Here is a 13,594-nt window from a genome sequence, read left to right as displayed (position 1 = left end):
TATATACATAAGAAATATTTATCAATTTCTATCTTTTGAGTGAAGAAAGTCTTTCTATTGGCAGACAGAAAGGTAAGGAAGGTAGACACATTACCGTAAAAAAGACAGGAAGATCACCAAAACGTAATTATGTTTTTCCCTGGTAGAGTTATTTTTTCTATATGTTCTATTTTAAATGTACCTTTTTATCCTCATATAATCACAATATACATATATATATATAGCTGTAAGTCTAACATACTACACTGTTATTTTTTTTCTTGCCTCTGATTGAATTAAACTTTCTAAAACTTTAAGCTCCAAACAGTGGAATAAAGAATATAATTTAGAGCAAACCCTTCTGCTCCTTGAAGCCCCCACTTGCTGGGAAGGCCCGCCAGGCGTCGGCTCCCAAAGGAGTTTTGTTTTCTGAATTCACAGCAGTCCCCAGCACCTGGAGCAGGCTCTGTGGCAAAGTGACAGAGGACAAAGTTGCTCTCTAAGGGAACGAATGAACCATCCCTGCAGGGCTCTGTTTGGACCAAAAGATAAGGGAACAAAAGACTGAACATGTCCACTAGGGCTGCCCACTCCCTCGGAGGGGAAGGGACTCCTGCCCCTTGGTCCAGGACTGGACAGCAAGACCAGCTAAGCCTGGGTGGCATGCATGACTGAGCCCTCCAGGGCGGTCCAAAGGTGCCTGTGTCCCTTGGTTTACTTAGAGGGTTGTATTTGTCACGTTTCACACAGCAGCAGCCCCGAATGTCTACCTTGGAGGTTGTCACTAAAAAAGCCTTGCTGTAAAACAAGCTACGCTTGTCACTGTGATGACACCAAACCCGTGTTTCCCCAGTGTCACACCCAGTGGGACCCACCCGGGGTATCCATGGACAGCGCCTGTGGCTGGCATCCCACGGTCATTCCCCAAGCTCTTACGGACCGGGTTTCCACCTTTGTCTTCCTCCCCTCGTGTTCCCTGGAAAATGTGAAAGAGCCAGGCTGAGGCCACTCCCATGCTTGCACGAATTTCTCAGGGACCTTGGGTCAGCTGGATTTTTCAGCCAAGCCAAGTCTTGTCTCCAGGCGGATGTGGCCTCAAAGGAGGCACAAGAGACCCTAAGAGCTTCATAGGCCTGACCTCTGCACCCCACTGACGTAGGCATGTGCAGAATTCCTAGGTGCACGTGGGATCCAGAGACCTGCACACATTCTGAGTCCTGCAGCACTGGAAACCCTTACAAGACAGCTCCATGATGGTGTCCTTGCCATGCGACCAAGCTGGACGCAGTGCTAGGTCTCAGGTCCACCCAGGCAACTCCACCCCTCCAGTCTAGAGAGATAGACCGTGGCTAGAAGAACACCTCCACTGTCCTAGTAACATCTCCTGTTGGCCATAACCCGTACTTGGTTGTGGGAGGCCCTCAGACTCTCAGGAGGGAGTGGTTTCCTGTGGTCTATCTGGTCAGCTTGTGCTGACAAATCCATCACCACTGACACTATCATATGTAAGTGTGGTTCCTGGTGTCATGCTTAATGGACAAACTTGAGAAGACTCCTGCTCCCAGAGAGCCTGTATTCTAATGGGGTGGGGTAGAGGGTAATCAGGGAAACCTGCAGGTGGAGCCTCCTCCATGTTGCCTATGGCAGGAAGATGAGGGCCATGGAAGCCTCTGGAAGGTTCTAGAGCAGTATTATTTTGGGGACTCCCCCTCTGGCTGCTGGTTGCAAACACAGAGGTCAGGCAGGAGTTCCCATAAGAAGCCAGGTCCTCAGTCAGAACACAGGGGACTGCCGGGTGGACAGAACACCTGAGTCATCTGAGGTGATGGAAACAGAAAGGGTGAATCAAGAATGGCTGAGGATTCCCACAGGAGCAGCTGCGTGCCCTGTGCTCTGGCCCCGAGCTAGCCTGGCTGCATCACCTTGCTCAAATCTCCCAGCCGCAGAGTGGTTCTGTGTCTGCATTTGTAGATGAAAATACCGAGGCTTAGCAAGGTTTAACGCTCAACTCTAAGCCTGGGGGTGAGGCCTGAGCCCCACAGCTGTCTGCTGTAGAAGCTCCACTCTCTCTGGAGACCACCCCGCCTTGGCCGTGTGAGGGATTTGGGGTGCCAGCAACACTGGGTAGCATTTCTGTGCTGCTTTAAGAAACTATTCAGGGCTGGAGATATAACTTCAATGGCACAGTACCTGCCTGGCAGGCACGAGGTCCTGGATTCAACTCCAAGTAACAACAAAAAAAAAAAGATAGACAGAAACAAAGGAACTGTCCAAAGCCCATTAGGAGGTATATGAAGTGGAACTGGGTGTTGGTTTAAAATATGAAGCAAGCCAAGTTGTGTGATGCATATCTGTACTCCCAGCACTCTGTAAACAAGAGAATCTCAAGTTCAAATCCAGCTTGGGCAACTTAACTACTTAGCAGGACCCCGTCTCAAAAAATGTTAAAAAGGGCTAGAGAAGTAGCTCAGTGCAAAGGCCCTGTGTTCGGTTCCTCATACTGTATATATAATAAACTTTATTAAGCCTTTCACATATTACTATTCAAATCAAATCATTGGGATAAAAATTAGATCCTTAACTCTGGTGAGAATATACAATGTTTCTATCATTTTGAAAAACTTCAGTTTCTTACAAAGTGGAGCAAATATCCATCCCATCCCTCAGCACTTGTCCCTCTAGGTCTTCACCCGGGAGAAATAAAATCATAACCACAAAAAAGACTTCAGAAGGGTTGCACCTTAAAACTGCAGCAACTTGGATGCCCATCTCTGAAAGAATAGATCACTACAGAATACTATACAGCAGTGAAAAAGGAATCATTTTTACATGAATGCATCTAAAAATTTATAAAAGAGGGTAAATACACAACTGAAAGTTAGAAGACAGGAAAAGATGAAACTATGGTGGTAGGAAAGAGGCACAAAGCACTTTCTGGAAGATAGAGATGCTCTGTACCTCAGTTGCAGTAAGGAATACGCAGGTGTTTATTTCCAAGAGTTTGAGCAAAATGGTCATAAAAGCCAAGGAGATTTGATACATTGTCAAATCTGAGGCCACAAGGAACTCGTGGCTTTCAAGGTGGCTTTGGCTTACAAGTGCCCAGGGCAGCACAGAGGTGGGGGCAGCAGGTCGTCCCTGCAGATCCTTCTTGCCCTCTGCAAGGCCATAGGGAGCCAGAAAAAATTGACTTTTTGTAAATCCTGTCAGCATGGGCTGCAGGCACTCAGAACTTCCACTAGATGGCGCCATGTCCACCCGGGCTTCATGATTTGTCAAAGCTGCTAGCAAACCCGGCAAAGGACAAGAGGAAACCCGTGTTCTGGCTGGCTCCCCAGCCCATTTCATACCCCGTACTCCTCTGGGGTCCTGAGTCTCTTCCTCACCTTTTCCACCTGCCAAAGCGGCCCCAGCTGCACTCACAAGTGACTCATCCCGGCATTTCTGAGACCTGGCTAGAGGGCGGCCAGGAGAGCTGTTTGGTTCCCTCCTGTTCTGGGTTCTGTTGGGTTTGGAACCTGCTGGGAAGCCTTTCGAGGTCTTCAGAAGAGTGGTGTGGGCAGGAGTCGTGGTGAGGCGAGCCTGTGACCAGGCTCAGCTCTGGAGGAAGCAGTCCAGGGACTCCCCAACCAAAATCAGTGCTGACTTTTTAAACGTTCTTCATTTTTCCAGCCGGCAAACTGGAAACGGTAAAATGGGCATTCACCTGGCCCCTGAGCTTCGTGTTATACTTCACCGTCCCCAACTGCAACAAGCCCCGCTGGGAGAAGTGGTTCATGGTGACGTTTGCCTCCTCCACGCTGTGGATTGCGGCCTTCTCGTACATGATGGTGTGGATGGTGAGTGGGGGGTGGCTGCGGAGAGGACAGTGCGGAGGGCCAGATGGGAGGAAGAGGCGGGGCTTCCACCCAGCAGCTGTACCAGCCAACTATTGGTACAATAGGCAGTGTAGCAGATCGCTGCTGTACTCAGTGGTTCAGGGTCAGAGCTCCCATCCTGCTCACACATCTCCGGGCTGACTGTGCTGTGTGATCAGGCGTAGCTGGGGTACGCAGCTGTGCTTCACCACGTTAGGCTCAGGCAGCTGAGTCTGGATCTACTCTGTGTGTTCCTTTGCTTTGGCCGGGTGCTACCTCCAAAATGCTGCTGCCCTGGTGTCCAGCGGAATGTAAGAGGACAACAGGGAATACTAGCTGCCCGGAGTGTTTACCTGGGGCTGGCTGGCCTGACCACTGCTCTCACACACACTCCACTGGCCAAGTCCAGGTCCACGGCAGAGCACACACACTCCAAGGGCTCTAGTGGAGAGAGAATACAGCCACAGGCTGAAGGCATGGAGTAAGACGTGATGACCGTGGAGGTAATGACCACTCTCACCTTCCCCTGTGCAATAGTCAGCTCTTGTCACTGTGACTGAACCCCTGAGGAAAATAACTTAATGGAGAAAATATACACCGTATGCTGGTTCATGATTTCAGTGCACTCAATCCATGGTCAGCTCACTTTGAGGCAAAAACACCATGGCGGTGGAAAGCTACACCCCTCATGGTAACCACTAAACAAAGAGAACCAGAGAGGAAGAAGTGGGGAGCAGACAGAGTTCCCAAGGTCTTGCCACCATAGCTCCTCCCTTCAGCAATGCCTCCTCTCCTGTTTCCATTACCTCCAATCCACTGATGAATTTAGAACACTCATCACCCGATTACCTTCCAAAGCCCCTCCCCCAGCACATAAGAATGGGAGAGAGGACATCTTATACCTAAAGCACAGCACCCCATCTTTCCAAGTCATTTGCTTCAACCAGGAGGTCATGCAATTAGGCAGCCGCTCATGGTCCCTTCTGAGGCTGAAATAACACTTTGGTGACTGGCCTGTATTAGGGGGATACAGCTCACAAAGCTCTGTCTAAGGCATGTACCATGTTCTGCTCACTTAGGACTATGCTTTTTAACTGGAGAGCAAGCCTGCTTTGTTAGACTTGGAGTTCAGCAGGATTTAAGAGCCATGACAAAATTATGCAACCCAGATTATCCTTGCTGGAGTACTAGACAGAAATATAATATAAATTTGGGAGAAATACTAGACAGAAATATAATATAAACTCAGGAGCTAACAATGGCTCTGAATAGGTTATGTTGGGGTGCTGTAATAGCAAATTTATAAATTTGACGGAGCAATAAATCCCACAGCAAGGCATTCCTTGCCTCAACACCACAGCCAAACTGATTTTTTTTTAACTGGAATCCTACAGCCAGCAGTTTCTCCCTTATCCTGAGCTCATATCTGACGCAGCCACTGACCGCTGTGTCTGACCTGTGTTTGGGGTGAGGACCTCAGAGCCTGCATGCTTAGCTTTGACACCCATTGACCAGCAAACTGAGCTGGCTTCATCCCCGAAAGCCTCCTCAGGCCTGGGGAGCTCTGCTGAGTCCTGAGAAATGGCAGATGCTGGGGGAGAACACACACAGAAGGAAGAAGCCTGGGCCTGGTCTCTGGGTGACTGGTCCCCAAACTCCAGCTCAACCATACTAACAGTGAGAGCATGGCTGGCCCATTGAGCCAGCCGCACTTGAGGTATCACTTGGTCCCATACCTGTCACTTCCAGCAGCCTTCAGCTTGGGCACTGGCTTGCCTGGGCCTCAGTGTCCCCTCTAAAGAGTGGGAATAGCATGGAGCTTACTTGGCATAATTATCATGAGAGTTAAATTAACTAAACCCCATGAACATCACTGTTATGGATTAAAAACTGGTGGTCAACTTAACACCAGCTGAAGTGAATCAGCATGGTGCTGGTGTAGCTGTTCCATCTGAGGAAGGTTGCTATAAAAGGAGACGTGGCAAGGAAGAGTGAGGCATTGTGGGTTCTCCTAAGTGTTGCTGATTCAAGCTGTTGGTTCTCCTGGAGGAGCGCGTCATGGCTAGATTCTCCGATATGAATCTGGCCATTATTATCAGAGGTGCTCAGGACCTTGTCACTAAGAGTGGCTGATGTTCTCTTTGGGGGAGCTCTGATCTTTACATGGAGCATCACTTCCTGGCTCCAGAAGGGAAGATGTGTGCTGTTTAATCTCCAAGAGAAGCTTGTCATCCTGGCTTTCTGGCATGTACTTGGCTGTTCTCATTCATTGGAGAAGCTCAGAACCTCATTGTCGAGGAGGATGGCTGTGGTACTTTTCAGTGCAGCCCTTGTCCCTATTTTGAGCGTGACTTCTTGTCTCCAGTGTAGAACCCTCAACCTACTGGTACAGATCCTTCACTCTACTGATGTAGACTTTCTGGTTTCCACTGCTGACCTTTGGGCCTTCCCAGCAGATCCATAAAACAGACTGTCATGAGTCCTTCTCGTGGGCTCTAGACCTCCAGTTGGATTCGTGGGAGGCACTGTCGTGGGCTCTAGGTCTTCAGCTGGACTCATGCAGAACACTGCTGTGAGATCCAGGCCCTTGGCTAAATATTTTTAGTCTTTAGTGCTGTGGGTAGATTTCCTGTACTTTCTTGTGTTTAACTCTCTGGGTGACCATCATAAAATAATATTATAAATTCTGTGTCCTGATTGTAATTGGTCACCTCACAACCCCTGACTACAACAATCACTTCACCCAGTGGCTACTAAGTACGAGGTCATCGTGAATTCGGATATTCTGCCCCAGTATTGTCCCTCCCCACTTCTACTTCTCACTCCTGAGGAGCCAGAAGGCTGCTCTCTGCTTGAAAGGCTTGATTCTATCACTGCGAAATCATCACTGTGTCCTTTGCCTCTGTATCGTCACACAGTAGATATTGTCTCCAGAAAGGCAGCACACGCTGGAACCTTTCCCAAGTGTTGGCCATGGGACATTGGGCAGGTGGTGTCCCCAGGGGCCTCCATCACTGCCTCTTCTTGCTTCTTCCAGGTCACGATCATTGGCTACACGCTAGGCATCCCTGACGTCATCATGGGCATCACCTTTCTGGCTGCCGGAACCAGCGTGCCCGACTGCATGGCCAGCCTCATCGTGGCCAGACAAGGTGGGGCTGCTGGGGACAGTGGGGCAGAGGAGTTGTGGGGGGGCTGTCCTGTCCAGGGCTCCCCATAATTAATGAGACAATAGATCACACTGGGAAGGAGAGACAGGGGACCTGTGACCTCAATGCCAGGAGTCAGAGGCATCCTGAGTCAGAGGGCAGGGAGAGGGGCAGAAAGTTCTGCCTGCATGGAAGGCAGAGACCTTTTCCTGAGCAGCACCCGCAGCCCTTCTGGTCATATCCACACCCTCTTCCTATTAAAAATACCGACAGCAGTTGCTAACCTTTACTGAGTAAGGCATTTATGTCATCTTATTGCTTTAAACAACAAGTCTGCAAGCCAGTGGCAACTAGTCTCTCATTTTACAGGTAAAGAGGTCAGACCCAATGCTTAAGGTTCCCCAGCTGCCACACCTTCCCAGAGGTTCCTTTGCAGCACAGGACAGACCCCCTGCTGCCCAGCAGGCTCAGTCAGCTGCCTGGAGTCGCCTCCACCAGCATGGCCTCACCCCTCAGGTGCTGCCATCCCTTCGTCCCTCCTGTCAGGCTGAACTGAGCCCGGGAGGCACTTTTTAAATGTTTCCTGATGCACTTGTGCAGTACTGGATGACCCAGCTCATCAGGGGAGCTGGTGCACATGTAACACATCTTCATCGTCTTCATTCCCTTGGTCCCCTGCCTCCCTCCCTTGCTCCCCAGAGGGATTTATTTTAAACATTCTGTGCAGTGGCAGAACCTCGCAGTGCCTTGTAGAAATCCTCCCAGTACTCTCCCGTGGCACCATCTTCCTGGTACTGATCATCCGGAAGACCCGAGTGTGGTGTGGAGCGGGGAGCTGGGGCCACGGTGTTAGGCCAGCCACTGCTGCACCACTGCACAGGTGCTTTCTAGAGGGACGGTTCCCAAGGGCACGGACTTTGGGAACCATTTTTGGTCTTCAGGGTCCCCAGGGTGACTCGGGGATGGTGTTTAGAGAGAGTATCCAAGCTCCATAGAATGTGGGTTCCAGGTTCAAGTGTGAGGGTCAGTGTGTGACTCAGTGATAACTGCAGTTTGAGTACGTCCCACAGAGCCCCGCCTCCACCCCACACAAGCCGCCTCTTGTCCTCACAGGAATGGGGGACATGGCCGTGTCCAACTCCATCGGCAGCAACGTGTTTGACATCCTGATCGGGTTGGGTCTCCCCTGGGCGCTGCAGACACTGGCCGTGGACTACGGATCCTACGTAAGTACTTCACCCTGGCATGCCCTCAATCCAGAGCCACATGGACTGTTCCCAGGGGCCTTAGCCATAGGACTTGGTCTCAGTGTAAAGGATTTGTGGAAACAGCAGCATAGAGGGGAAATGTTCTCCTGCCGAAGTCTTTCAAAGTCAGGCTCATGGGAACTTCGGGATCCCAGGGTAGGGCTGGGCAGATGTTTTGTGTCAAGGGTCAAATGGTAAATATTTTCGGACTCAGGGACCAGATGGCCTCTGTCACAGCTCAGAACAGGAAGTGTAGCTGCTTTGATACAGCTTTATTTCTAGAAACTAAAATTTGTATAATTTTCACATTCCATGATACTGTATGCTTCTTTGGATTCTTTTTCTGTCATTTAAAAATATGCACAATATTCTAATCATGAGCTCTCTGGCCTACAAAATCATTGTGTGGGGCAGATTTGGCCCCTGGTCAGAATCTGTAGGCTATGACTTTGGTGTATTTGTGCTCACTTCATCTTACTACAGACTACGTAAAGCATATGAGAGGGAGGCTGAAAAGATGCCATCCAGTTTGGGCACTGGAAGGGTGTCATCCCTTGGGTGGTCACAGAATTCCAAATAATCCTGACAAGTTCCACAACCCCAAAAAGAGACTGTTGTCAGTTGGGCTCTTATAAGTTGACTCACATCAGTCAGACTTAACAGGAGTTTGATCTATAGGCTGGAATAGCAGTTGAGGCTAGTAAAATAGTTAAGTACCAGGCAGAAAGCGTACTTATTTGGGGCAATTTGTTCTCTGTATTCCTGGAGAACATTCTTGCATGGGAGGTATTTTGGAGATTCCTTGACCACTTTCAAGGACAGTCCCAGGAACCCAGCCGTAGGTTATATTTATGGCTGAGGTTTCTTACAGCATATTGCGAATATTCAGGGAAGGGAAATGCGACTGAAGCCCCGAGAGATCAGGAGCAGGCTTGCAGTTGCTTCTCTGCTGGGTCACGGGAGCGGTGCTTCCCCTCTAGCGGTGAACCGCAGGGGTGGGTATGCGATGTCTCTGTCCAGGAAAGTCCCCTTGCTGACCCCAAGGCCACTGATGAGGGGGATGGCTAGGCCAGCACCTCTGTGGTCACTGAATCTTAGAGCCAAACATGGTCCCAGCCACAGGTTATAGCACTTTCAGGCCTCCCGGCCACCAGGACAGCAGGCCCCGTGGCTGTGGGTGCAGGACCCATCATCACTGCTTGGTGACTCCAAGAGCCACATGCTTGGGGCTCTCCCAGGGTGCTTCTTTCTGCCACACCACCCAGAGGGAGCAGGGTTACCGCTCCTTTACCCCACATGCTAGCACACTGGCCGGCCTGGCATTCAAGCTGCTATTCCGGATCACACATGGACATCTCTCCCCATTAGTGCCTCCCTGTTCTCACCCCAATAGCAGTATCTCCTGCGACAGTGTTTAAACTATCTCGGGGCTAGCTCGCCGCTTCCTTAAAATACCTATCCCCTTTGTGCTCTTCGGCCAATGCCAAAGAAATCTCTTAGGGGTTTGCCTAAAATTGGCTCAGCTGAAACTTTATTTTTTATGCTTCTTTCTCTGATAGTAAAAACTCCCGGGCTTTTTAGAGAATCTCAGAGTGCTCTAGAGCTGCATCAGCACAGAGGACTTCCTGCCCTGCTGGGGAGGCTCTGGCCTGTGCTGGCTGACACGGGAGCCACCAGCCACTCATAACTCACAAGCTTGCGATATGTGACTGCTACAAACGAAGAACTGAGTGCTTAACTTCTATTTCATTTTTATGACTTTAAGTTTAGAAAGTCACATGAGGTTGATGGCTGCCTGTGGGAACCAGTTCTAGAGGATGACATAAAAATGATCCACAAATTAACCCACAGATAATTGTTGGCAACACTTCAGCATATTTGTGCCTCACTAGGATGTTTTAGGTAGCTAAGGTTATGCCAGACAGACATTCTGTGCACTGCTTTTGTGCAAAACATTGTTCTTGAAATCTTGATGCTCAGAGTTGGGCATGATCCAGTATGTGCATCTCCCAAAATTTAATCATGCTGTTGCTCTTCTTGAACACTTATGCTGCTCTGAGGTGTGTGTGTGTGTGTGTGTGTGTGTGTGTTAGACATCACTATACCCCTCTCATCCTCATTCATCAATTCAAAGGTTTTAACTGTCTTTAAAAACAGCACATGAATCTGTATTGTCTGAATTTCAACTGTTTTTGATCTCCTCTGCTGAAGACTAGAAGGTAGTGGAAAGAAAAGAAGAAAACCAGGCAGCAAAGAAAGAAATAAACAAATAGATCTGGCCTATACAACCCAGAAAATCCAGTTCTGGATAACCGAGTTCACCACAGGCTGTCTGGGAAGGGCAGACAGCATGCACAGAGGAGGAGAATCCTGTCCGTGTCCTGATGGCCCATCCTGTCAGGCAGCATGGTGTCACTAAAACTAATGTCCAAGTCAGCTCACTTAGAAAGAGGAAAGCATTGTTTTGGCTCAGAGTCCTGAGGTTTCAAGCCAAGATCTGGATTGCTGTTGCTTTGAGGCTGTACCTGATGGCAGAGTAGATGCTGGGCTCATGAGCCAAGGACCAGAGAAAGAGACAGGACCACAGGGCTCCCGCTGCCCTTGGAAGGCAGGCCTCAGAGACCCAGGGGGTCCACCATTAAACATCCTTAGCACCCCCCAATAATTTCATCTGGGGTGTTGTGCTTTTGGCACCTGTGGACCTCTGGGGGTGCTGCCCAGATGCGACCATGCCACCTTTGTGCCTCACTTTTAGTTTGCTCAGATTACAGAGTACGATCGTGGAAGGTAGTCAGAAAATTTCAAAAATCAAACCAGAACTCATCCCAGATCCTCTTGCCAGCTTTGACACCTTCGTGTCTGCACATGGCTCCAGGCCTGACATTCCAGCTCAGTCAGACGCACAGTGCCCATAAAGGGACCCTAGCAGGCTTGCCTCTGTCCTCTTTCCAACATTCTCGTATACTGTCCAGAGGACAGAGCACTAAACATGACCCTCATCCCACAGCTAACACATTTCCTCTCCAGGTCACACCATTAATGACAGGGTGACATCAGGAGACAAGAATGCAGGCCCCATGAGACGTTTAGACCATGTTCATATTCCATCCAACCATGACATAATTGGGTCACTCTGGTCATTATGCTAGAATTCACAAAAACCACATCTAGCCCTGTAGTTAGAGCCCTCCCGCATCTCAGTGCAGAGAGGGAACACAGGAGAACCTGCCGTTCTGTGATGGGCGCTGTGGTGCATGTGTGGATTGTCTTAGGGGAGACCTTGTTCAGGAGAACTCTACACAAAGTGTGTTATGTTGCATTTGCAGCTAAATTCTTCAGTTTGTGTCACCAGTGCAAGACAGAGTTTCATTTTCTTCCAGAGAGATGAACATCCACTGCAGACCTCTCTTTTGAAATCCTGGAAAATTCAAGATTTCACTGTGTGCACAGCAGGAGGCCAGGGTTCAGCTCCTTCTGCATGTGGTCAACCAGCTATTCCTGTGCCTTCTGCTGAAAAGGAGATTTTACTTTGAACTTTAAAAAGTCAAAGGAAAAGGCTCTGATTAACTCATTTTGGGAGCAATATCCATAGCATAGGATCCATTAGAAGCCATGAAGGCCTTCTTTTTTTTTTTTTTTTTTTTGTATCAGGGATTGAACTCACAATCCAGGCCAGTGCTTACACCACTGAGCTAAATCCTCGGCCCCCATCTATGATAGCATTCTTATTAAAATTGTATATCCCAGGACCTGTATTTCCTAAGCAGTGGTCATTTTGCTATTTGTAAGTTTATTCTCTGAGCCGGGACTGGATTATAATTGGTAAGAAACCGCAGCAAAGTGGTGGGTAGGCTGAGGCAGGTGAGTGAGAGTCCTGAAGCCAGCCTCAGCCCCGAGGACTGTGGTAGGCTGTTTTACTTAGTTCCGGCAACAGGCTTGCTCTCTACTCAGAAAGGCACTGAATGAAGGGAGAAGCCCACAAGCAGGACACCTGGAGTCTCTCCCACATGCCTGAGTTCCAGGTCCTCCCAGGCGCTGCCCAGACACAACTCTGTGCCACCCAGAGCCTCCCCAGTTGCCAGCCCTATGCCTCCACACCTGGCTGCAGCAATGGCCCTGGAGCATCCCCTCTGCCCTGGGTCTGAGGCCAGGGCCACAGCACTACATGCCTGCGTCCACACAGCAGCAGTTGCTGTACAGAACCTGTACAGAAGGACAGGTTCTGTATCTGAACAGAAAACAGATGTCATTGCCCGGCTGTGGCAGCCCATTCGATAATCGGTGTTCATGGTGGCGAGCCAGGGCCATCAGTAAAAGTTGTTCTGTCTCCCATTCTCTAGAATGAGCATCAAATGCAGGATGCATTTCCAAATGGAGTATTTCTAGCTAAAGCAGCTAAGCCACTAGAGAAAGCTCGGCTGCAGTTTTCTGGAAACTCGGCTCACCAGATGCAGCCTCTTTAGGTAGTAAGAACAGCAGTTAGGATCCAGCCCCTGAGAGCAGAGCCCATGTTCTGCCTGGAAAACAGACCCCTGCAGCAGACAGCCTTACAGTGGGTGACAGAGGTCACTCTCAGGGGCTCCTGTCCTGTACTTCTCAAGGCCATGCCCTTAGTGTCAGTAGAGATAATACCTGTGACTGCCCAAGCCTGGGTCAGACATCACTCCTGTGTTTTCTGCAGTTCCCATCAAAGTGGTTGCCTTTTCCCTGAAGAAGAGGCAGCCTCTCTTGTTGATTTAGTTTCCTCTGGGCTAGGTACGGTGCCCAACAAATGTTTGTTGGCTGGATGAGCAGATGGATGGATGGGTGGATGGATAGATGGATGGATGGATGGATGGATGGATGGATGGATGGATGGATAGATGGGTTGGTGGATGGATGGATGGATGGATGGATGGATGGATGGATGGATGGATGGGTTGGTGGATGGATGGATGGATAGATGGGTTGGTGGATGGATGGATGGATAGATGGATGGATGGATGGATGGATGGATGGTTGGATGGATGGATGGATGATGGATGGATGGATGGATGGATGGATGGATGATGAATGGATGGATGGATGGATGGATGGGTTGGTGGATGGATGGATGGATGGATGGATAGATGGATGGATGGATGGATAGATGGGTTGGTGGATGGATGGATGGATAGATGGATGGATGGATGATGGATGGATGGATGGATGGATGATGGATGGATGGATGGATGGGTTGGTGGATGGATGGATGGATAGATGGGTTGGTGGAAGGATGGATGGATGGATGGATAGATGGATAGATGGATAGATGGATGGATGGATGGATGGATGGATGGATGATGGATGGATGGATAGATAGGTTGGTGGATGGATGGATGGA

At 49.5% G+C, this 13,594-nt stretch overlaps 1 protein-coding gene across 1 annotated transcript in view; it reads left to right on the top strand.

The window, feature by feature from the left end:
• Slc24a3 (solute carrier family 24 member 3) overlaps nt 1–13,594 on the top strand; it is a 438,881-nt gene that overhangs the window by 414,017 nt on the left and 11,270 nt on the right. Inside the window, exons 13-15 of the mRNA XM_003476377.5 lie at nt 3,652–3,818; nt 6,874–6,988; nt 8,099–8,211. Coding sequence (XP_003476425.5) covers nt 3,652–3,818; nt 6,874–6,988; nt 8,099–8,211 — 395 coding nt within the window. The remainder of the gene's footprint in view (nt 1–3,651; nt 3,819–6,873; nt 6,989–8,098; nt 8,212–13,594) is intronic.

This window comes from Cavia porcellus, unplaced genomic scaffold, assembly GCF_034190915.1.
Source record: "Cavia porcellus strain 051 isolate PalLab524CR breed Dunkin Hartley unplaced genomic scaffold, mCavPor4.1 scaffold_5, whole genome shotgun sequence".
Taxonomy (NCBI): Eukaryota; Metazoa; Chordata; class Mammalia; order Rodentia; family Caviidae; genus Cavia; species Cavia porcellus.
Note: the sequence above shows the minus strand (reverse complement) of the source record. Positions and strands in the feature narration are given on the sequence as shown.